The 26,091-nt window shown below is 38.4% G+C and overlaps 2 protein-coding genes across 7 annotated transcripts in view; both read right to left on the bottom strand.

Annotated features, from left to right (window-relative positions):
• Positions 1-3,866: 3,866 nt before the first annotated feature.
• On the bottom strand, positions 3,867-13,031 carry alp3 (alkaline phosphatase 3). Its single transcript, XM_081370073.1, has 9 exons — positions 12,872-13,031; positions 11,422-11,596; positions 8,375-8,547; positions 7,601-7,741; positions 7,051-7,120; positions 6,569-6,703; positions 5,449-5,640; positions 4,550-4,666; positions 3,867-4,251 (listed from the first exon to the last, which is right to left on the bottom strand). Exons 1-9 carry the CDS (start codon positions 12,983-12,985, stop codon positions 3,941-3,943), a joined length of 1,428 nt encoding a protein of 475 aa, XP_081226199.1. The 5' UTR covers positions 12,986-13,031; the 3' UTR covers positions 3,867-3,940.
• Positions 13,032-22,215: 9,184 nt separating this feature from the next.
• Positions 22,216-26,091, bottom strand: part of eif4g1b (eukaryotic translation initiation factor 4 gamma, 1b) — a 66,292-nt gene continuing 62,416 nt past the window's right edge. For all 6 annotated transcript variants that reach the window (XM_081370102.1, XM_081370099.1, XM_081370098.1 and 3 more), the window contains 3 exons: positions 25,873-25,954; positions 25,212-25,352; positions 22,216-23,717 (listed from right to left, as the gene is read on the bottom strand). In XM_081370102.1, the coding sequence (XP_081226228.1) occupies positions 23,536-23,717; positions 25,212-25,352; positions 25,873-25,954 (405 nt within the window). In that variant the 3' untranslated portion in view covers positions 22,216-23,535. The remainder of the gene's footprint in view (positions 23,718-25,211; positions 25,353-25,872; positions 25,955-26,091) is intronic.

Genomic DNA, 26,091 nt, shown 5'->3' with positions numbered 1-26,091 from the left:
TCTGACTCCCAGTCAGAATGTCATTTTCCTGGGCTTGGAATTGAACTCAGTCTCCATGCGAGCGCGTCTCTCTCAAGAGTGCGTTCGCTCACTGATGGACTGTCTGTCTCAGTTCAGAGAAGGGGCGAGAGTACAATATCGCACATGCCTCAGGCTGCAGGGTCTCATGGCTTCATCTATCCAAGTTGTGCCAATGGGTCTCCTGAGAATGAGAGCGTTCACGAAATGGGTTTTGTCACTACATTTCAGCCCGATTCACGATCTCTGCCGCTCTGTAACGGTGACCCGTGCCTGCTCGGCGGCCCTGCGCCATTGGGAGAGCGAGAACTTTTATGCACGGGGAACCCCCCTTGGGACGGTTACGATGCGTAAAGTTGTGACGACAGATGCGTCCTTAACAGGCTGGGGAACCACCCAGGATGGCAGAATGCTGAACGGTCTGTGGCTGAGCAGACTACGTTCAGCGCACATTTACTATTTAGAGCTTTTACCATTTGGAAAGCTCTGAATCATTTTCTGCCTCGCCTGCAGGGACATCCCGTTCTAGTACGGTGCGATAATACCACGGCAGTGGCTTATACCAACCGTCAGGGCGGCATGTGCTCGTCGAAACTCCACGCTCTAGCTTACAGGCTTTTGATGTGGAGCAGACGGGTTTTTCTGTCATTACGCGTGACTCATGTTCTGGGCATTCTGAACAGAGGCGCCGGATCTGCTATCGAGGGGAAACCCAATCTACGGGGATTGGCGTCTTCACCCGCAGATAGTGAAGATGCTATGGATGAGATTTGGACAGGCAGCCATAGATCTTTTCGCCTCGCGCGAAAACCACCATTGTCCTATGTTCTTCTCGCTAAAGGACATGGACGCGCCCCTCGGGGCAGACACACTGGCCCACCCATGGCCCAAAGTGCAGCTGTATACTTTTTCTACCCTGTGCCTGATAATTTCACACTGGCCAGGGTGAGAGAGCACAGCCTGTCTCTCATTCTGATAGCACCCAGGTGGCCCAAAGCCCCGTGGCTGGCAGAGATAATCCCTCTGTTATACGCCGAGCCATGGCGCCTCCCCCCTCGCACGGACATACTGTCCCAAGCTAAAGGGGAGATTTACCACCCCCACCCAGATAGGGTGGCCCTCTGGGCCTGGCCCGTGAGAGGACGAACCTAAATGCACTGGGGCTCCCGCCTTGTGTAATCGCCACTACTCAGAATGCCAGGGCCGTTTCCACACGATCCCTAAATGGCTGTAAGTGGCAAGTGTTCAAAGGGTGGTGTGATGGGCGTGGTCTCACATCTTATCAGTGCTCGGTGCCTGATATTTTGTGTTTCATGCAAGACCTTATGGAAAGAGGCAGGTCCTTTTCCACCATTAAGGTCTACCTGGCTGCGATTTCAGCCTATCATGTGGGTTTTGTGGGCTCCACCGTCACACCCTCTAACCCACAGTTTTATGAAGGGTGCACGCCGCTCTTTGCCGGTCATCAGGAGATCTGTTCCAGAGTGGGACCTCTCCATGGTGCTGGAAGCACGGCCTCTGTATCTTTTGAGCCTCTGGGGAGTATTTCCCTTAAGCTGCTGTCCCTCAAGACAGCTTTGCTCTTGGCCTTGGCATCTGCTAAACGGGTCAGTGAGCTATATGCACACTCACCCCTCGTGCCAAATTCTCCCTAAGTGGAGATAGGGTTTCCCTTAAGCCTAACCCAGGGGCTGAATGCTCTGTCTCTCGTCCGTGCTCTGCAAGCATATGACCAGGACCAGTGCTTTCCGCAAGAGCTCTTTGTTTCAAGGGCTCCCCCCGCACAAAGGGGAGTCCCATTTCAAAGCAATGCCTCTAACATTGGCTTGTGGACGCTATACTATGGCTTATGAAGCAAAGGGAGTGCAGCCCCTAGGGGGCATCAGAGCTCATTCCACAAGGGGCTTAGCCCCCTCTTGGGCTTTGTTCAGGGGAGTGCCACTGCAGGACATCTGCTCCGCGGCCAGTTGGGCCTCTCCTCATACCTTTGAGCGTTACTACCGGTTGGATGTCACCAGAACCTCGGTGGCACACTCGGTCCTAGGGGTAGGGTCCTCTTAGCCCTTTCCCACAGCCCCGTTGGGTTAACCAACAAGGAGTGAATAGGCCGGCTGGCCATGTTCATTCCTGTCACCAAGCATTCGCATTCCTTCTTGGGTTTAGCCATGTGCATTGGTGGTGTGGGGGCCATTATCATGTATGTGTCTCATGCATGTTTCATGCCCTGCTTGTCCACAGCAGTTTAGCGTGGCATCACCTTTGCAGGGTCATGTTTGTGGGACGTGTCAGGCACCGCCTCTCTGAGGTGACCGTCCTTCTCTGGCCTCCAGAACCTCACTGTGAGTGTATTGGGCAATTGGGGAGCTGTCCATGTCTCTCCCATAGGTGGATCTCGAAACGAGATGATGAAAGAGAACAATAGGTTACTGTCGTAACCCCGGTTCTCTGAAACATCGAGTGGAGAGATCCACCAGCGTTACCCCGCTTGCCGCACGAGAAGCGAATATACTTACTGAGAAATAGCAGCGCGCGGAGAAGTTATATGCCTAGGTAAGGGGTGTGGCCTTACCGGGCATTGGCTGCGCGCTTCTGTCGCTCTAGCCAGACTTGGTGCAATTGGATGCTTCTGCAGAGGTCAGGTACGGATGCCCTTCCCATAGGTGGATCTCTCCACTCGATGTTTCAGAGAACCGGGGTTACGACAGTAACCTATTGTTTTTATGTTAACGTTTTCCCTCTGCTATGTGAACGTTAGGGCAACGTTATATTTTAGAATTTTGCAAACATTATGTGAACGTCACTGCCCACTAAACGTTCTGAAAAATGTAACATTTAAAAAAAATGTACGTCCAATATGAATGATGTATAAATAACGTTTTAGTTCTAATGTTTTGAGAGCATTATTAAAGACCTAACTTTGAACGAATAGTCTATAAACGTTACTGGAAGAACGTTTCTTCGTAACTTTACCAGAACGTTCGAAGAACTTTCCCTATTCGCTAGGATTCATTATTAATAATGATTAAATACAATATTTTATTTATTAAATTTAAAGTCAGCATAGAACAGAACTTCTGATAATCTTTTCTACTGAGTGAAAAGGCTTTACAGATGCAAACAGATAAAGTGTAGCCCCCTAAAATCAAAATGTACGTTTTTTAGCTTTTAGTATGAATATGTTAGCCTTAAGGTCATGAATAAGCTGGTGTGCTCCAAAACAATGACAAAATTCACATTTATGAGATATAAGCATTCAAAACTTACAGTCTCTCTCTTCGGCTAAAATGGATCAGGGATTTTTATGACATCACCGCGGACTTCAGCTTCTCATCACATCTAATGTCCAATCAAATGCTCTCTAGAATCTAAAGCTCCGCCCCCTATGCTATAAACACCACCTGGCCAAAGCGAGCGTTGATACGTCACGGAGCAATATGTGTGTGAGTGTGTGTTCGGTTGCTCAAACGCTCGAGTTTTATTCAGTTGTCCAACTGTACGCTGGTTAAGAATGAAGTGGCTAGAGTTTATTCACATCTCTACTATTGAATCCAGAGTATCATCAGCACTCGGATTCACTTTGCTGTCAAGTACATCTCGAAGTCTGTGAGGGAAACTAAACGCTATTGGCTATTTGAAAAGGGGGAGGAGCCATTTAATATGTCCCGCCTTAGCTTCCTGTTTCAGTGGAAATTAGTCAGCGCATCAAACAAAGCTGCGCAATACAAGACACTTCAGTGGGTCTTTAAAAGAGTATTTCGAATGTTTTATTTCCAATAGTCTAACATGGTACGGAAGAAAAATAGAGCTCAAAACTGACCAGTGCATAAGAAAATAAGTTTATCCCTGTAGTGTTTTGCCATAAGCATTTATTTCACATTTTCAAATTATGATTGCTTGGTGAATATCTGCTGCTGTCTCTCTCTCAGTGCAGTAAAACACTCATTAACACACTCAGGATCACCGTCGTCAAGGCGCAGAGGGGCGTGTCGGGGGCGGAGCTTCCCAGGTCAGTGTATGTGTAGGGAATCCCATCAGACTCAGCGGTCGCAGCGCAGTGTTGCTGATTGGCTCCGACACAGGCCGCGTAAGCCATGGCGTGAGCGATGTAGTTCTGCTCATAAACGCCCTGGAAGAGATGAGCCATGGGGCCGCGGGCCAACAGCGCCACATCTTCCCCACCGTGGGTCTCAGTATCCAGCGGGACGGCCGACTGCTGAACGTAATCCTTATCGGCTGAGAAAGAGATCATCATCACATCAGTGTTTTCAGCGAGCTAATGTCTAGTCACATTCACATTTATTTGTAAAGCGTTTTTCACAATACACATCATTTCAAAGCAGCTTTACAGAAAAAGCATGAGTCCACATTACAATTTAGAGTCTGTTATCAGAGGAAACTGTCTAAGTTATGTATTTCAGGAATGTACATATACAAAATCACAGTTAGAGAAAAAAGTATTAATTTAACAATGTAATGCAGAAACATTGAGCTCATTGAAGTAATGGATACTTGTTTGCGCTGATTTTCTTACCGGTGTCGACACCGCGGAGGTCTGGACGCTTGTTGTTGACGATTTTGTGTCCCGGTCCGTTTCCGTACATTAGAGTCGTGTAGGGTAAAAAGTCTGAGGCGAAGATTGGAGATTTACCTGAGAAACAACAGATGATTGACAAGAGAGGATTATTGGAACCATTAGGAGACCCGTAACAACATTTTTGTGCCACAACGCCCCTAAAAACGATCAATCTGAGGCTACGTCTACATTAATGCGGATACATTTGAAAACGGCGTTTTCGTTTAAGACGCTCTCCGTCCACACTAGCGCCTGAAAACACTAAATTCACCTTCACTGCGCATGTGTAAACCCTCACAAAAGCTTACTGAGATGATACAGACGGAAAAATAAATAATAAAGTTATCGCATTTATTCGTTATTAGCAGAATATCTCAGCATTCACTGATGTGTCCAGGTCGCTCTCACTCACTATTATATGTTTGGTCTGAAACGAAACTTCTCTCATGTTCTGCCGCAGGACAGCAAATGTGTGTAAATTCAATCATCTTTGCAGGACTGGGATATGAAGAGTGTGTGAAGCAACATATTTTAGCAACAGTGTGAAAGTGAACAGCACATAACAGGCACAATACCGCTATAAACATGAATATCTATTGGTACAATACGCGTCACATGACTAAACTTACGTCATCGTTTTTAAATACCTCCGTTTTGACAGTCAACACTACAACGCGAAAACGGCGTTTTCAAATTTATCCACTTTGAAGAACGTTTTAAAAAAGGTTAATTATCATTAATAAAAACGCCGTCTCAGTGTGGACGGAAGACTAAAATGGAGAGAAAAAGATGGGTTTTCAAACGAAAAAATATTAATGTGGATATGGCCTCAGATGCGCACACGAACAAAAACATACCCAGAATGCTGTTCCCTCTGAACGGGTAGCCGTTAAAGGTGAACGCGTGGGAGTGGTCAGCCGTGACGACTGTTAAAGTCTCCTCCTCATTGGTCAGCTCCAGTCCGCGAGCCACAGCTTCATCAAGAGCAACCGCCTCATGCAGAGCCATAGAGGCGCGACTGGCGTGATGTCCCTGATCAATACGGCCACCTGTGAAACCACACAAAGACCAAATCTGATTGATCAATGCCAAATTACAGGTATTACAACTGGGCTAAGTTGTTCAAACGGTTTCCTTTTTTTCTTTTGAACACTCCATTTTTGAAGTTTGATCAAAATCCGTTCACTTGGATGGATGGATATAGATGGATATGGATGCATGGATGAATATGCATGGATGAATATGGATGTATGGATGTGGAAGGATGGATATATACGGATGGATGGATGAATATGCATGAATGGATGTGGAAGGATTGATGGATGGATGGGTGGATGGATGGATGGATGGATGGATAAATATGGATGGGTGGATGGGTGGATGGATAAATATGGATGGGTGGATGGGTGGATAAATATGGATGGGTGGATGTATATGGATGGGTAAATGTATGAATATCAATGGATGGATGGATGGATGAATGAATGAATGAATGAATGTTTGAATATGGATAGATGGATGTATGAATATGGTTGGATGGATCTATATGCATGGATGGATGTGGAAGGATGGATGGATAAATATGGATGGGTGTATGAATATGGATGGATGTATGAAAATGGTTGGATGTATGAATATGGTTGGATGGATGAATATGGATGGATGGATGGATGGATGTATGAATATGGATGGATGGATGAATATGGTTGGATGGATGAATATGGATGGATGGATGTATGAATGAATATGGATGGATGTATAAATATGTATGTATGGATGAAAATGGATGTATGAATATGGGTGGATGGATGGATATGGATGGATGAATATGGGTGGATGGATGGATGGATGGATGGATATGGATGGATGAATATGGATGGATGGATAGATGTATATGGACAGATGGATGATTGGTTTGTTTTTGGTTTCATTGATTGGTTATTCGTTTGAGTGATTGGTTGTTTGTCAGTTGATGACCTTCTACCAGCAGGAAGAATCCTTTGGGATTTTTCTTCAGGATCTGAATGGCTTTCTCTGTGGTCTCTGAGATGGAAGGATCCATGCTGGGGTCTCTCTCCACATCAAACCTCAGATCACCAGGCTCAAAGAGGGCTAGAGAGACAGAGAGGGGGAACATTTACTATTTTTCATGCACATTTTTGATGGATCTTAAGACCTTGAAACTCATGGCAACATGAAGCAGGATTATTACAAACTAAAACTGTTAAAACACTTTATAGTTAGGGTTAATTTAATTGAAATAAAGCTGAAATCAAATTAAAAAAAGGGACACAAAATATAAAAAAAAAGCTAAAATAATTCAAAATATTAGTATCTATAATAGCTTATAAATAATACTACAATTAGACTGGTGTAAAGCTCATGATCTCAGTTCCTCAGGTTCAGAAACTCTAACCCTTCGGGATCATGTGTCTCTGGTCTGAATGAAGGACTCGTACCCATCAGATAATCGGTCTTTTCAGGATCCACAGCGTCAAAGTCTCTTTTATTCCACACGTATCTCGCAACCTGCACAAACACGCCAAGGGAAAATCTCATTAAAGGAAGTCATTTCAGTCGGCGGCCATCTTTGAAACGACTCTCGCACAGCTATTTCAGTCATGCAAGTGACGCCTCTCTCTTTGAATGGGGAAACATCAAATTCTCCAAAGCTGTTTACCAAGTTTTATAACTGTCTCATAGATATTGTTTCTAAATGCTCAAATCATGCCAAAAAAACCCTGTCCTTTTCAGGCTGGCCCAGCGCATTTGCAGTCATAAGCGCGTGTTTTAGAACATGTGATGACTTTAACAATTGGCGATTGGCTCTTTTATTTAGAAGGCGGGACTTATTCCCCCATATTGCGTATTGCACTTCTAAAATCCATCCAATCAAGTCCTACCTTCTGTGTTTCTCACTTGCTAAATTTCATGTTTCTCCTTGAGATATTTCACAAAATGAAGTCAAATGTGTTGTGAACGCTCTTCTGCTTCGCTCTCTCTCTTTACCTTTCCCTCCTTCATGCTCAGCCACTCATCGATGAGGCTTCTGTTGTCTTTTCTCTGTCCCTGTGCGCTCAGGTCTGCGGGATACTCCGGGTCGGGAAACCCTTTAGGCGTCATGTACTTCCGACCTCCTCCGATGATCACCTGCACACACAGTCATCGGTTTACTCTGGAGTTTATGATACAGGCTCCGTTTTCATGTGATCTGATCAATTACAATGAATATGGATGGATGGATGAATATGGATGGATGGATGAATATGGATGGATGAATTAATGAATATGAATGGATGATATGGATGGATGGATGGATGGATAAATATGGATAGATGTATATGGATGAATATGGATGATGGATGGATGAATATGGATAGATAGATAGATGAATATGGATGGATGGACATGGATGAATAGATGAATGGATATGGATGGATGAATATAGATGAATAGATGAATATGGATGATGGATGGATGAATATAGATGAATAGATGAATGGATATGGATGGATGAATATAGATGAATAGATGAATGGATGAATGGATGAATGGATAAGGATGGATGAATAGATGAATGGATATGGATGGATGGATGAATGGATAAGGATGGATGGATATGGATGAATAGATGAATGGATGGATATCTTCCTGCACACAGTCTAGTTTTGCTCTAGAGTTTTTGATACAGGCTCCGTTTACATGTGATCTGATCACTAACAGCAATGATCACATTTCATGAACACACCTATAGGGTCACACCTCTCCCTCACACATACTCACATCTATATCCGTGTTTCTGAGCATCTGTGAGGCGATGTCCACACACCCTCCGGTGACGGCAGAAGTCGGCAGGTCAGAGTCGCTGTACCAGGTTCTGCTAGCGCTGTGAGCGTATGAAGCGGCAGGAGTGGCGTGTTGAACACGAGTGGTCGTCACTATACCCACAGACTTCCCTTAAGAGACACCAAAAACACATTCCCTCAGCTCAGAGTTAAGGCTGTTCACACCAAGGATGATAACTATATTAATAAATATAAGCAGCAATTAATGGGCCAAACACAAAAAAGGCATGATGAGTTAAGCAAACATGGCTTGTAGCTTCAGATTAACTGCAACAACGAGTAGTTAAAGACATTTTTAGATTTTTTTAGGCAAAATGGCTGAGAAAACTTATACAATCACTACTAATATGATTGAATTGCTTATTTTTGGTGCCACTGTTATGAAATTGATTTTGTGTGGTCAGTGTGAGGTCACAATGAAACATACAAAGTGTCAATATGCCAAAGCCTTGCAGAGTTACAGCCTTAGAATCAGTTTGCCATTAAGTTTGTAGACGAGTTATTCAAGAACGGTTTGGTCAATCAAAAAAAGTTTAATATCTTTTTGCCAGAATGATCTGAAGATGATCTGTGCCAATTTTGGTGAAAGTCGGACAAACGGTCTAGGAGGTGTTTGAAAAAGTAGGTTTGCGAAGAAATTCAAAATGGCGGACAGCGTTTTCGACAAAATTAGCCATAATTTACATTACTATTCTCTTAATTGTTATGAGCATTTTTGGAAATTTCATTATAAATTTTGACCCCAAGGTGGCACTGTTCCGAAACTGTGAGTAACTTTAGGACATGGTGCCGATGACTATTACAGAGTTCGTAACAATGCGCTAATGTAATCATAAAATACAGCCATTTACAACTAAATTCAAAATGGCCGATGCCCAACACAGTAAAATTGGGTATCATTCGACTCTGTACGTAGCACTAAAGCAAAAGAAACCAGTTTTATGATTTTTAGGCAAACTGTTCAGCAGTTACAAGCAAAAATAGTGAAAATATAAGTGAAAATTTTCATAGCTCCTGACCAGTAGGTGGCGCTGTGCTGAAATGCTGCAAGCATAGCCTCAGATCATGCTTGTGATGACATGTACCAAGATTCGTCACATTACGCTAAAGCTTCGTGGAGATATAGCCTCGCATTCATTTTGAGGAGATATTTGCTGAATTCGTTTGGGTGTTATTGGAGAACGGTTTGGTTTATCAAAAAGATTTGAATAACATTTTGCCATGACAGATTTTTTTTTTTTGTAAATATTGTATTGTCGTCTGAATTGTCATTCCTTGAGCCAAGAAATCAGAGGGAAAAATTATTTTGTTTCTAGCCTTTACAGTTCAAAAGGTTCACTTAAACAGACAGTTGGTGGCGCTAGAGCAATTGAGTCAGATCCTCCAAAATTGGTGTGTTTAATGTTCAGACTGTCCTCCATCAGTGTGCCAAATTTGATCATTATAGTTATTGTCCTTGATGTGAACGGGCTTTTATGCTGTTAATAATTTTTATTTTCAGCAGGATTTTTAACATTAATAATTATTTATTAGTGTTAAAATCCTGCTAGATATAAAAAAATCTCATCCTTTAGTTCTGTTAATTTACAGCAGCATTCAGGTGATTATACGGCAAACACTATAAAGTATTGCTAGTATTTGAAAAAACTTTCAATAAAAATGGCATGCATATATAAATCACTGAAACGTTTCGTCTTTAAATGTGTTAGAGCCCTAAAATATTACTCATCTAATATGGATTGAAGAAATGTTTCCATTTTTTACAACAAAGATAACTCAATGTGCAAATATTAATATTAAAAACATTTCTTACATATTTTGTTTTATTATTATCAGTCAAACACAGTGACTGTCAACATGTTTTTATTTTTTTGTGAAATTTTCTTGCAATTTCAAGGGTCTTTGTTAATTCATTAAATTATACACTTCTTTCATCACAAATTCATCAGGTCTTGGCCTGGTTGTAACAGACTAAATTAGTCTAAAAATAATAATACATTTTTATGTTCTCATACCCAAAGCACTAGATTAAATTAAAATTAAATATTAAATATTGTCTAAATTATTAGTCTAAAATTAGCACAGAATGATCACTTCGTGGTTTCTTTGTTGCAAACGACTGCTGCTGGTAATGATCTGATATGGAGATTATTAGAGCATTTTGTAATACAACGTCCGTCATGAAAACCAGCCAACGATGAATGAAATTTATTTTTAAAATCTTGAATTATTCAGTGTGATCATGAATGAAATGAGAAAGAAGATAAATGAATTAATTTAGCACAGTAGATTTAATGGATGATTGATGAGCTTGACATTTGAAGCATTTTCAGATGGAAATACACACTTCAACTGCAAAACACACACTTACAGGGGGATGAGATGCATGAAATATGACCAAAATATACAACAGAAACACTCTCTCTGCTGATAATAATGTTATGATAATGTACGATAAGGTTAAGTCAGTCAAGTCACCTTTATGTTTTATAGCGATTTATACAATAGAAATTGTTTCAAAGCAGCTTCAAAGTGATAAACAGGAAAGTAACCGATTATGATGCAAACTTTATCAAATTACAGACAGATTCAAATTCCTCCATATTCAGTTGTAGCAAGGTATTTGTGTGTTTTTTTTTACATCAACTCACAAACCCTAGTTTTGGAAATAATAAAGTATTTACTATTTGAAAACACAATAACACACAAACACACACACACTTTGTATCAGCACTGTTCTGTGTTTAAGGCTTAAATAACACTTAGATAGAAGATAATATTTAGAAGGAGAGTAAATAGAGATAAAAGAGAGATAAACACACACCTGAAACACACTCAGATAAACTCACACCTGAAACACACTCAGATAAACTCACACCTGAAACACACTCAGATAAACTCAAAGTGCAAATGTTGGCTGTGTAATCTTTGAGGGAAACAGAAAGCATTGTGTTTGCGTGACAGTTTGCGTGTGTAATGGTGTACCTGCGTCTTTAGCCCATCTGAGGATAGACGTGACCTCGTTGCCCTTCTGCGAGCGACACACACCGTTACGAGCGGCTGCGCTCACGCCGACTGTGTTCAGGTTAGCTTTCACTCCACACAGATACGCTGTAGCTGTTGCTGCACTGTCAGGAATCTGGAAATCCACTGAGTAAACCTACAAACACACACTATAAGCCTTTGGTAGATTGATGCAGAGTTAATATAAAAATCGAAAAAAGGCTGAAATATTATAAAATATCAATATTAGATTAACTTAAAACTAAACGAAAATGCAGCCATGGCAGTGAACTGAAATAAGTTGAAGCACTAAAATGTCTAACTCAAAAAAAAAAAAAAAAAAAAAAAAAAATCTAATAAAATTATGACAGTATCAAATATATATATATTTTAATTTAAATTAAAATGACAACTTTATTTATTTGTAAATTTTCAGCTAATTCAAAATATGAATCCAAATTCTAATGGTATGTAAATAATACTAAAATGATCAGTAAATAAAACAAACTATTAAAAAAAATGTGTTAATTGAAATTAAGCTGAAATATAACATAAAAAGTATTACATTAAGTAAACAAAATGCTGCCTTGGCAGTGAACTGAAATAAGTTGAAGCACTAAAATGATTAACTGGAAATAAACTAACAAAAGCAGATAAAATTACGTACAATTTTTAAGTTAATTCAAAATATTAATTAAAAATAATTTTTTTGTTAATTAAAATAAAGCCGATATCAAATAAAACAATTCTTTTATGAAAAACGTAAACTAAAGAATTTTTTTAAAAATTTGTTTAAATTAAAGCACTAATTACAAACTGGAAATAAACTAAAACTGTTCTAAAAAAGCACATGAAAATATACAAATAAAAGCTAATTAAAATCTGAATAAAAACTATAATAGTATATAAATAATACTGAAACGTCCTGAAGAGTGACACTTTTGAAACATTGACCCGTTTAAGCGGTCCAACATGTCAACTTCTGACTCAACCATTGGAGTGAGATTGGGGGCGGGACTATCTGTTTGACTGGCCAATGACTGACCAGACTTAGGGAAACCTGTTTGAAGACAGTATTATTACCTTAGCAATTCATTTTGTTTTGCATTTTGAAAATGTAGCCTAATTTTTGGATATTTAAAGTATGCTAACAGTGCGAATAAGGAGGTTTTCTAACAAAAAGCCCCTTTTCTTAGTATTCCTTAAATAATTTGAAAATTACTTTTCTACTATTCAGTCTACTAATGGAAAAGCTAGTAAGAGTCTTCATTTGTGTATGGTCTTCAAAATCTTTGATTGATACAAAGGTCTTGTATTTTTGTGAATGTTTATTTATTTATTATATGTTTTCGTTGCTCCCCTGGCTCCAAAATGTATGTTGTACTGTTTAGTTGTTTAAAGCATTAAAAATAATAATAATAAAAAGTATTACCTTAGCAAGACCCACATACGGGAAGGTGTCCATGTTCATGACGGTCTCCTCTCCCGAGCGCTTCTGTAACTGGCCCTTTAAGATACGGGCCGCTGTGATGGTGGTCACACCCATTCCTGTTTAAAACACACACTCCATCAGATCTACAGGCCACTCACACACTCTCACAGACCATCAGGTTTAACACCAACATCTGAAATGGCCTGATCTGATTGGCTGGTGCGAGTCAGGCAGGAGGTTTTTTGATTGGTCTGGACAGTAAGCTGAGCTTTAAAGGGGCAGTAAGTAAGAATTACTCCCATCTAGTGGTGAATTTGTATTTTGCAATCAAACTAATTTTGCTCTCCAGCGCCTCGCGTTTTCAAATGCGCGTTGCATCTACGGTAAGCGATATGTACCAAAAAGCTTTGACAGGATGTCTTCTAATAGCACCTCGTCGAGTTTTCCTTCTGGTGAACTGGTTTGTTATTTCAAACAAACTACAACTTGACACAACGAACAAACGAATGTTACAGTTTTGAACAAACAAAACTTACAACCTTGTTTATAGGACCATCTCTACTTTACTCAATAGCTGCTATTCATCAAAGAGCCTGTTTAACTTTAACTATGTTCTACTGTCTATATCAGTGTTTCCCAACCTTTTTTCAGTCAAGGCACCCTTTGAAATTAAAAAAAAAATGTGTGGCACCCTACACTAGTGTTGTCACGATACTACTTTGATACTATACTTTGAAATGTGCTGGTTTTTTTTTTTTTTTTTATTATTTTTGATGTGCACAAATAAATGACAGGTAGGCTACCAGTACCATAAGATTTTCTTCTTCCTGTTCCTTTTTTTTTTCTTCGTTCATGCATGTTACAAATGAATGAATGAATTAAACATTTTTAATTTTATATAATATATAATTTTGTTATAATTGCACAAGATAGCTTGTTTTTACTATATTTTATGTAGCCTAATAATTTCACAGTAAATCTCCAAATTAATGTAGAAACATCATAAAGACAGTATATTTCAAATAATTGTTTAATGGCATCTTTTTATGAATGAAGTGTTATTTGATTCTGATGTCACTGCTGCACTGTCACCAGGGGCGGACTTTACCATTAGGCAAAGGTCGGCAATTGCCTTGGGCCCCGAGCTACCTAGGGGCCCCCAAAATGCCCTATTAACTTATGCTTAAGTTTTTTTTTTTTTTTTTTTTTAATTATATATTTCTAAAACTCCATTTGCGAAAAATGGCATCAATCATTAGTGTCGCAGACAGGAGGGGGCCCCCCCGCCTCACTACATTGGACTATTCCATTATCTCACTTTTACTGCGCATCTGTGAAAGTGACAAGGCTGTGCCAAAAAAACTGACAGAGAAAAAGAAGTGATTGACAGACAGAGTGTACATAGTAGACAGAGTAAAAATGAAGCGAAGCTAGCTACCCAAGCGGTGCTGAAAAAAGGAGGAAAGCAAAAAGTCAGAAAAAGTGCGCGGCGCGAAAGATAAACAACACGCAGTAACAGGAGGACTGGGAAATAGAGCAATTGATCCCCAGAGCAAGACGAGTCTAAACGCGAAAATTTAAAGTTTCGAAGTTACCCAAGCGGCTCAAATAAAAGAAAAAAAGTGAAAAGACGCTGATAAGTATTTGGGAACGCTGCCAATGACAAACTTTTTTATGGCTACTGTTGGGGATACAGATCAGGAACAACAACGTCCAACGCACAGAAAAATCGTGAAGCAAAGAGGACACGGAGATCGACAGACAAAACTGAGCAGTTTATGAATCATGATATTTAAAAAAATCTCAGCTCTCAGATTCTGTCAATTCTATTACGAAATTCAAATAATACCGTTTTGCCCTTTTAATGTGACGTGACAGATTCCTAGCGGCACGTGAACTGATCATCTCTACCTAATAGTAAATAAACATGAATTAACAATGTTGAAAGATACCGTATAACTTACCGAAATGTATATTCCTTATTCATAATATCGATCAATAAGTGTTTTTCAACCGCGGAAAGAGGTAAAACAGCTGGAGAACAATCGTCACATAACATTTACCTCAGGAAAGCCATTTAATTGGCTAGAAAAAAGAGCTATAGAGAGTATTTGGCTAAATATGTGTACTATAGGCCTATTACTTATTTTAACCTTAAATTATACCAGCTGATTTTTTTTTTTTTTTTATAAAAAGTAACGCCTGTCTTGTGAAACGTTACCTAATATTTATCCAAATGAGTCAATATTGAATCAAATCACAAGAATTGAATCGAAATGGTGAAATTTGCCAAGCAAAAAAAAAGAAAAAAAAAAAAGAAAATTGACCAGAAATTGTACCATGTAAACATTGTAACATGTTTCTGTTTAGGAGTAAAGAAGTGTAGCCTATGCAGGGTTTAAAGGGGACGTTTTTTCTCCTCTCTAATCTTCACCTACCCGTAGATTAGCTTTACCTCCCTATCCACCATTCAGTCAGTACATATTTTTTCGTTCTCTTTTAAAGATTGGATGGGTAGGGGCCCATAGCCTACCTTCGCCTTGGGCCCCCGATTTGCTAAATCCGCCACTGACTGTCACATGTGGATCCCACAAGCGTCCCATTTTCTCACAACTCTTAACGTTCATTGAAGACTTTATTTAACTAATTTAAGACTGCTCTCATGAGGATACTCAAAGCGAAAGCTCGAAAGAGAAGTCGAGTCTGGCGCGCGTCGTGTCAGCATCACAGGACAGCGCATTCTCTTTTGTATTTTCTCGCTTGCATGGTTAGAAGCATTTGCATGAAGAAGAACGTGATTATATGATGTAACGCTAGCCAAAGGATGACAGAAAAAAATGCTGCTTTAATTGCGTTAAATATTTTTAACGTGTTAAATTGAAAAATATTAATTGCACGCGTTGCGTTGACAGCAGCACAACCGATGTGAATACGCGACAAGACGGACGTTGTGACAATTCGTGTGTATTTGACTGTAAGCGCATCAATGAAAAATAGGCAGCTTTATGTGGACGCACTGGGAATGAGGCACGGGAATAAAATCACATGCAAGCGCAACCTCCGCAATTCAACGCCAAAAACTTATGATTTGCATTTGTATTATAAATTTGTGCGCATTATTTGTTGTTAGAGACTTCCGACGATCCGAGATTGATGGTAAAGATTTGTTTTTGTTTTTTACACAGTTTCCCGCTGGGAAACGCTGGTCTATATAGGCTAATAAAAAAACAAAAAGCCTGTAATTAAGACCTTAACCTTGACTTACCTGTCGAGAAGAAAGCAGGCAACTTCAGCGTCTCTTTTGAAAGCTTTCTCCTGCATTAGCTATCCCGACATTATAGCTAATAACCCTTGTTTTTGTAATCTCCGATCACGTTTCCTTTTACGGTCTTATTGTGGAGTTTTTCGACTAAGAGGACTCGTTATCCTGTGACTTAACCGTGCAGTGCAGCCTTTTAAACTTGCCGGGGCAGTGACAAAAGCGCCTCTCACTGCTCTGCTCCGTTTCTGCTGGTTTCAGTCACTTGACGCGGGCTCTGAACGAAAACGCGTTGTGGAAACGCGTTGGCCTAGTACTTTTTGTCCCTCTCTGCTATTATAGTTTTTCAAGATGGCGGAACTACATGGAAGCCTCCGTGGACCTACCCGTCCCATGTATATAAAGATAATAAATTCTTCGTTTACGAGGATAAGTCAGATCATTGGCAGAGGTATTTGGACACCATTGAGGACATATTTATGAATAAAAATATTGATTTTAGATAATAAAATACCTAAAAAGTTACTTATTGTCCCTTTAAGGTAAAACTATAGTTTTTTCATGCACTGGTCAATGTGGAGATTTTTGTCTATTTTGCTTCTATATAACATTTATAAATACACTATTAAGTGTAAATTTTATTGCACATTATCTATTTGTGTCTACTGATTTCAATTACAATACATATCTTTAAAAAGTTTTTTCTCCATTTCAGCAGCACTTGCATATGCCAAAATTTACAGATTTATTCCTATCTATATTCTAAAGGTTTTTACTGAGGGGTTTGTTCATATAACATTCGCCTTCAATATAGTTAACATTTTATTCCTTAAAAACGTGGTGAAAATGTTTTTTTTTTTTTTTAGCTGTTGAGAAATAAGAATACAAATTATAATGGTATATAAATAATACTAAAAATAATTGTTTACTAAAACTATAAAAACATGAAAACAAACTAAAAGCTGAAAAATAAATTAATATTAGATGAAAAACTTCTAATCTAAACAAAAATAAGAAATGTGCTAACTGAAATCAGCTTAAGTTGAAGCACTAAAATTACTAATTGGAAATAAAATAAAATAAAAATCAATTAAAACTAAATAGCAATATATATCATTTTTTATTTTTAAATAACTACAAATTTCTATCTATTCTCTGATATTTTTACAGAGGGTATTTTAAAAAATATTAATAAAAACTATAATGTACAAATAATCCTAAAATATCATTAAACTAGAGCATTAAAACTTTTATTTTTCTAATTTATGGAATGCTAAAAATATCCAAAATTCCATCTATAAAAACTTTAACTTTAATATATCAACAAAATTAAAAAATAAATTTGAACTTGGCTTTATCCAATGATCATATTTCGGTTCTGGAAACGTATGCAAATGAATGCATATTTATTTAAATAAAGCATCGTTTGCAGAGTTAAACAATATTTCAGAAAACATGTAATACGACACAATTGTCTTAATGTACTGAGATTAATAAATTGGTGAATTATGATGAGATCTAGATCATAAAGCCTCTGCTCACCATCTCCCAGAAACAGCACAATGTTCTTGGCCACATTAGTGTTGATTTTCCTGGCCAGAGCCGAGCGCAGTGTGTTCTGAGCCGCACTCCTCCAGAACTCTGGGTTCTCCTCTTCAACTGAGAGGAAAAGACACATTAAATGTTACACAGTTTTGAGCAAGACATGAACATAAAAACACAATGGCCAAAATAAAGTCTCTCTCTTGTACATCACTCTTACAGATAAAGGTTCTTCAGCGGCTCGATTTACTGAGAACTGTGTTCTGCTTCAGTTGCTTTATGGATTTGGGGAGATTAAAAGAAGTTCTTGATGTTTCAGTGTAGGTTCTTCAGATCGGTGTTTTGGTTTTGGGTTCGGTAAAGCTCCTGATATACGCTTTAATAAAGGTGCCAGGAAGAACCAAAAGGAGTTTTCACAGTGATGTCATAGAAGAACCCTAAAAGTAACATTCTTAATAACACTTTATTTTTATGTGTAATATTTTAAGAATCTAAAGAACCTTTTATGCAATTGAAAGGTTTCATGGATATTAAAGGTAATTAATGGAACCAAGTGACGGTTTTCTAAAGAATTGGAGGATAAATAGTTTGTTGTGGAACTTAAAGTAAAAAACAAAACAAACAAGCAAAAAGTAGAAATGTTGCTTTTTTTTACTGAAATAAGTTGAAATACTAAAATTGAAATGAAAATAAATTAAGGCTATATAGAAATATTAGTTATGCTTTCGCATTTAGCCGACACTTTTATCCAAAATGACTTACAATACATTAATGCATTCAAGCAAACAAACAAATGTATCAACCAATTGTTTAAAAAAAACAACAACTATATATATATATATATATATATATATATATATATATATATATATATATATATATATATATTATATATATAAAAATGACAAAAGCACATGACAAAATTAAAATTAAAATAAAGAAACCTGGATCCAAAATATTAATAAAAACTATAATAGCATATTAAAATATCACTGCTCTTAAACAAATATAGTTTTGCATATTCTAGAGGTAAAATGGGTCGCAAATGCAATTTCAGGTTGACTTTAAAAAGATCTCCAGTGACATCATCGGCTACACAACTGTGTCTGGTTCTGCCTGGACTGTTGATGAAAAGATGAAAAGATGTTTGATCACATGCATGGATGCTCAGAGAAACAAAATCACCTGTAATCTTCAGATCTTGTATCATCATTGTATACTAAAGCATCTACTGCAACCACAAGAGGAAAACTGACACACACACACGTTGTGTTTTCATGTTTTATGGGAACTCTCCATAGACGTAATGTTTTTATATTGTACAAACAGTTTATTCCCTCCTTACACTAACCCTACCCATAAACCTACCCATCACACACACACACACACCACTTAAACCTTCCCAACACACACAACCCCTAAACCTGTCCATCACACACACCCTACCCCCCCACACACCCTAACCCAACCCATCACACACACCACCTACCCATCACACACACCCACCCTGCCCCTCGCACACACGCACACACACACACACGCACACACACACAACCCCTAAACCTGCCCATGGCACACACGCGTACACACACACTAACCCTACCCATCACACAAACACAAACTCTACCCCTAAACCTGCCCATCAAACACACACACGCGCACACTAAACCTACCCCACAAACACACGCACACTAACTTTCCACTAAACCTACCCAGCACACTAACTTACCACTAAACCTACCCAACACACACACATGCACACTAAACCTACCCAACACACACGCACAATAACTTACCACTAAACCTACCCAACACACACACGCACACTAAACCTATACCCAACACACACACACACACACACACACACTAACCCAACCCCTAAACCTCCCCATCACACACACAAACCCTACCACTAAACCTACCCATCACACACACTAACCCGACTCCTAAACCTCCCCATCACACACACACAAACACTACCCATCTCTCTCTCACACACACACACACACACACACACACACACACACTAACCCTGCCACTAAACCTACCCATCACACAAAACTTTCTGCAGTTTTACATTCTCAAATAAACATCACTTAGTATGTTTGTATATTTTGCCTCTTTGTGGGGATATTTTGTCCATGTAGAGTTAACCAGGACCACAGTCTAATACACACACAGCACATGCGTGTCTTCACACGTGTCGTTTAGTTCTGCGGGTTGTGTTCACATGCAGAGGGAAAGATCATTTTCTCCATAATTTCCCCCAGACAGCAGTGAGAGATCAAATGGACAAAAACTTGCTCCTCCTCAGATGTTTCTTGAGGGAGAACGAGTGTGTGAATCAAAGGCAGCAGATGTTGTGAAGACAGAAGCGCAGGAACCCTTCAGAAGCACTCGTGACCGCTTTCATGTGGAGTGGATCTTCAGTGTGGACTGAGTGGATCCGCGGGCAATGATCAGAAAAACAGCTCAAAACTCAAACCTACACACACTCTTCAGATGAGAAGCTACACACACACACACACACACACACACCAGCTCAAACTGGAGATGGTTACACAACTAACCGTCTCTCTTTCTTGCTGTCTGTCTGCATATTATGATACATAAAGCAGCTACAGTATGACTATAAACTATTAAACCTCCAATCCTAATATTATTGTGCATGAATATGAATAAATCTGATAAATACAAAGTTCAAAAGAACAGCATTAACTTAAAATAAAGTGTAACCCAAAATATTTTTATTTCAAGGTGTAATTATATATTTAAGTACTGAGTAATATGAATTAACTTCATGTACTTACTATAGGGTTAGGGTTTGGTTGAGGGTTAGTTGCATGTAATTATGCATAATTTACTGTTATTACTATGGTAAGTACATGTGACATGTAACAAGGACACTGTAAAATAAAGTGTTACCGTCTTTTGTAACATTATAGATGTCTACTGTCGCTTTTGTGCATCCCTGCTGAATGAAAGATTTTGGTATTCAAAATATATGAAGACACTCCCACAGTCTGTACAGAAAACATGTCTAAAAACCCCAGATTAAAAAAAGAAGACATGAATGCTAATGAAGAGAGTGAGACGTGTGCTGTACCTGATCCAGAGGTCACGGACGCCAGAACCAGCAGAACACTGACGGACACACACACCCCGAACATGATGAGACCACAGCTGATCAATCAGAGGAAACTTACAGAAACGGCATTTATGAGTTCAGACATGTGACCTCTGACCCCTTCTGTCATGCAAACACCATCTCCACCAATCAGATCATGAGCAACTCGAGAGTTCATGGACAGAGAATCTGTGAACAATAACTGATAGACACACTAATGAGTGACTGTAAATGTGAAGTGCATGAATAATTCAGCGGTGCACCGTTTAGGGTTTGATGATTATTAGTGACTGATATGAAGATAATTATGAGCATTTATGAAACAACGGCCATGAATGGAGATAAAAAACAACAGATTAACAATCAAACAGAGAGGTTCACTTACATAACGACGATAACACGCACAAATAACGATCAAAGTATAAACTGTATCAAATCACAGTCTTATGTAAAAACACAATCTTGGTTAAAAGCCTGTCTTTATAAAACAAGAAATAGTGCTACACTTCCTCAAACACAGCCTTTTAAAAGATCGAATAAAAATATTTACAAGATCATTTTCAATGCTCTAAAAGATAGAAACCACACTTTTAGAAACTTTAAAAGGTTCCACTATGGGATCATTTGATGGAAATCTGTTTTATATCAATTTATTAAATTGTAGTTACATTTGAACAGCTCATAAACATACTTTATCACTAGAAACAAAAGTTAAGATAACCTGTTGAACATGAAAGTATTATGCAATCATTTAAAGGTGCACTGAAACGTTTGGCCCTCTAGTGGTTAAAAAACAAAACTGCATGTATTTTGCAGAAGAACATTGTTTTGGTTGTGCTTGTGTACTGCTTATAAAACATTCACTATAGGCTTGAGAGGTTTAACCAGTTTAGATGAGAGGATCTCAAGCTGACTCGCTGAAGGCGTTACTGTAGCTTTAGCCGCTAATAGACACGCTACTTCTTTGAAAATAAATTTCAGCACAGCGCTACAACAACCATAATGAAACGATATTCACAATAGATAATTCTTTACAGTGAACTCTGTTAGAGATACATATGACAGTTTGTCTGTTCAATTAAACACCATCTCAGCGTCGCTTTTACAACATTTCAAATCTCTCAGTTCTCCATCTCTGAAAAGCCAAGCTTATGTTGATTCTTGTTTTATTACGAGCTCGTCTCGTTCTCTTTTCTCCAGCCGAAACAGAGCTGGACAGACTGATTATGGACGATCATTCGCATTAAGAAACAAATGAGGCATGAGCAAAACTCATCTGTAAGAAATAATCTCAGCTCATAATCAATGCAGATATTTTTCCAAACACATTCAGCACATGATAAACGAACGTACTTCGAGCAAGATAATCCTTGATATTCAAGAAAAGGAACATCAACACGTTTTTGTCCTTTTTTTCCATTGCAATGTTCTTTATTATCTTTTCCAGTTTCAAATGTGAAAAGAGGCATTAATTTCTCTTAATTAAATACTTAAAGCAAAAAAAAAAAAAAAGCAAAAAGAAAAAAAAAGAGAAATATTTACATAATTTCATTAAACTATAATCAATAACTAGAGGAGGATAATTGTACAAGCCGGGTGGTTAAACCGCAAAGAAAACAAAAATAATTAAATACATGAAAACAAAAGCCAAAAATTAATACATGGCATTAAAGTTAGCAGTTTTATTATTGAAAAACAAAACAAAAAAAACATCAAAACCAAAAAGAAAACATGTATTTACAAGGCGCTCCTGAAATGCATCTCCACTCCAAGGAGCTGAAAGGCATTTAGTATTCGTACTCTCATTCTCCAGCTTTTTTTTTTTTTTTTTTTTTAGTTTTCTCCTCTTAAACACTTTATTTCTATATATATTTTCAAGTCGTAATAGTGATTTATTTTGTAAAGTCCACTACAGGTGCAAAGAGCACATCCACACGAGCTCCTCGTCACCCTCAAGTCTCTGCCTTCCTCAAATTATTAATATTTTTAATTTTTTTTTTTTTTTAAGTTTGAATGATTTCTCCATTAAGTGTGTAAGGAAACCGTACGTTCAGGTCAGGTCGGCAGAAGCGTCTCGATGGCCAACAGCAGCAGCAGCAAAAAGGTCAAAGTTTAATGTTTCTAGCAATGTTTCATCGCCCAGAGCTGCAAAGAAACAACTGAAAACCGCAGCTCTGAAACAGGTGATGCCATTTGCATTTTTTAATTAGATTTTCTGTCATAAAAAACATAGAAAAAGAGCTCAAATCACTCCACTAGAACTAAACAAAATCCCAAATTGAGGGAAAAAAACCCCGAACCAATCCTCCTCCGTTACAGCAACACGCACACGGTCAGCCGGTCCACGCGAAACTAGATCACAAATATAAAGGGATTCAAAACGGAAAATAGAACTCTGAGCAGCTTTCTGTCACCAGGAAGTGACATCATAAACAAACGATTCAATGAAGTGATGTCATCAACGTCCGTCTCCATGGCAGCAGGAGCGAGAAACGGGAAAGTAGCAATTCTAACGGCTAAAACTGCGGCGAGCAGATAAGGCTTGTCATCCTCTAATACTTTTCTTTATCGCTTTATTTCGTTTCAGTTCAACGGCATTTTTCTTGCGCAAACGGAAAGACAAAAAAAAAAAAAAAAAAAAAAGTTGAAAATCTCCCAAATGTTTTTTTTTTCTCCTCAAATATATATATATTTTTTTTCCATCAATCCATCTCTGTAGTGGGTGTGGCCAAAGACCTAGCTGTTGTCTGATTCGTCCTCAGCTTCGCGCAGCCAGGTAAAGAAGGCGGTGACGGATTTGAGGGCGACGCCCTTTCCTTGTTGCTCGGCGGGATCTTTGCTCGACTCCCACCTGTAAAAACCCTCCTCTTTTATGACATCCTCGTCATACAACACGTCGAAGAACATCCGCAGCAGATCTGCAGAGAGAAAGAGGCCGATGTTATTGATAAACGAGGAGAAGCGTCGGATATACGGCTGCTTAATGGCATTAGGGGTGGAACGGATGGCAGTTGATCCGTACGGATCAGCACGCATGTGATTCGCGGATTAACTGCTTAATTTAACCATCATAGAGTGAAAGTCTAAATAAATAATCATTTGGAGGCATTTTTGTCTTGCCAATTTACACATTCAAACATTTTTCAACGTTTTTTAATGTTGTCTGTGCTGATCACAGTCACGCACACACGCAGAGAGAGAGAGAGAGAGAGAGAGAGAGAGAGAGAGAGAGAGAGAGAGAGAGAGAGAGAGAGAGAGAGAGAGAGAGAGAGAGAGAGAGAGAGAGAGAGAGAGAGAGAGAGATATGTGTGTGTTCACTGAAGGAGAGATCGAGACAGAGACACAGTTCCCTCTTCACTGTCACAAATACAGTTCAATCAGAGAGACCTCTACATAAACAAACTCACTAACTTAATACAGAACTTTACAGCCATTGATTGAAGTAGATCAGATAAAGATCATATTAGGAGAGGGACAGACAGCAGCACTGGCTATCAGATACACGTGTTTGTGTAATGTGTGTGTCCGACCTCAGTGTGTTTGCCTTCTGTCCACCACAGAGACCCTCAGTAATGTGAGTGTGTGTATATGTTAAAACAATGTGGTATCAAATTTTGTAATTTGTTACACTGTTTATTTAAATTTAAGTTGTGATATTCTATTTTATTATTTTGATGTTTTTATTCTTCTTCTATGTATTCCAAGCTTTGGCAATATTGTATTATTCACAGTCATGCCAATAAAGCAATTTTTGAATAGAAAAAAAATATATATTATATTACATATATTATACATTATATTACATATATATATTACATTATATTATATTATATATATATATATATATGAATTTATATAATCTAAATACCCGTCTTGGCAAGTATTCTCTCAGTTCTGCCATAAGTGAACAGTTGAGAAAGTATCTGGATGTTTGTCAGTTTATTCGGTCTTAAAGCGACAGCAGCCTAATATTCCTGCTGTTGTCTGTGTCATTAATGTTAATAAAACAACAAAATACAGCTTTAACAAAGACTAAACTATATTTAATTTCTATAGTGAACAAATAGAGTTATTTTAATTATTACTTTCTGTACCTGAATACTCTTTGACTTTGTAACTGTAATTTATTTTTCATCTCTGCTTGTACTTTGTTCTTATTTTATTACTGACTGTTCACTTGTTTTTAATAATGTTTAAACCTTATCAGTTAGGCTAGTAGTTTTTGATGTAGTATCGAAGAACTTCAAGTAAGCTTTCAGTAATAAATGAAAAGCAAAGTAACATTCCCCACAATATATAATATAATATAATTTTTTTTTTTTTGCTGATCCGAAAAATGATCCGATCCGTTGCTCAAAAAGCGTAAATACTGTGATCCGTTCCACCACTAACTGACACACGAACACACTTACTTGGCGGCTGCTCCATTTGTACCATCAGACCCTGTAAGGCGTACAGCGCCTGCAGCTCTTTCTGCTCATCTTTAATGTAGCGCTGCAGCAGCTTGGCCCTCTGGGTAATTTCTTTAGCGTCTACTTTATATGGATTCTCACCTTGACAATGACAGGATGAAAACAAAATTAAAGCCAACGTGACTTGATTCATCAGTGATATTATTCTAAAGAAAAATAGCAAATTTTGGAGATAATATTATAGATCTGCCTGCATTGACACCATTATATGAGAACCGAACTGAGCTGGATGACGACATCACTGTTTTATCCAGAGTGGCTATATATATAAATTAACTAAATTAATAACTTTACAACAAAAATTAACCATCACTGAACTTACTTAAGCTGGACTGTGACGCTATTTTCTTCTAGAAACAAACTTTGTTGCATCATTCTCCTGTTATCTCTGTAAAGCTACTTTAAAACAATCAGTATTGTAAAAAGCGCTATATAAATAAAGGTGACTTGGCTGAGATAGTGAAAACTTGGCTTATTATACTTAATTAAATCCTGATGTATAAAATCAACATTATTTCCCACTGAATATTCAGCTTCACATTACGTAAATTAAACATGTTTTGAGTGTCATTTTGAAAGGAGAGGGAAAAAAGTGACTTACAGATGATGGCGGACTGGCAGACTGCGGTCATCATCGCTCGGACAAACACGTTAGATGCCGTTTGCTGCTCGTCCAGATTGGCCTGCACAGAGGGACAGGTCAAAGGTCATCGAGGTGACAAACACAGCTGCAAAAGCTGAACAGAACAGCTATAATTCATCTCTAACTGAGTTGTGCCATTTTATTTGCAGCTGTAAAATACTGCTTCTAACGGTACAT

This window comes from Scardinius erythrophthalmus (genome assembly GCF_964197995.2).
Source record: "Scardinius erythrophthalmus genome assembly, chromosome: 7".
In the NCBI taxonomy this organism is placed as follows: Eukaryota; Metazoa; Chordata; class Actinopteri; order Cypriniformes; family Leuciscidae; genus Scardinius; species Scardinius erythrophthalmus.
This window is presented reverse-complemented; position numbering and strand designations above follow the sequence as displayed.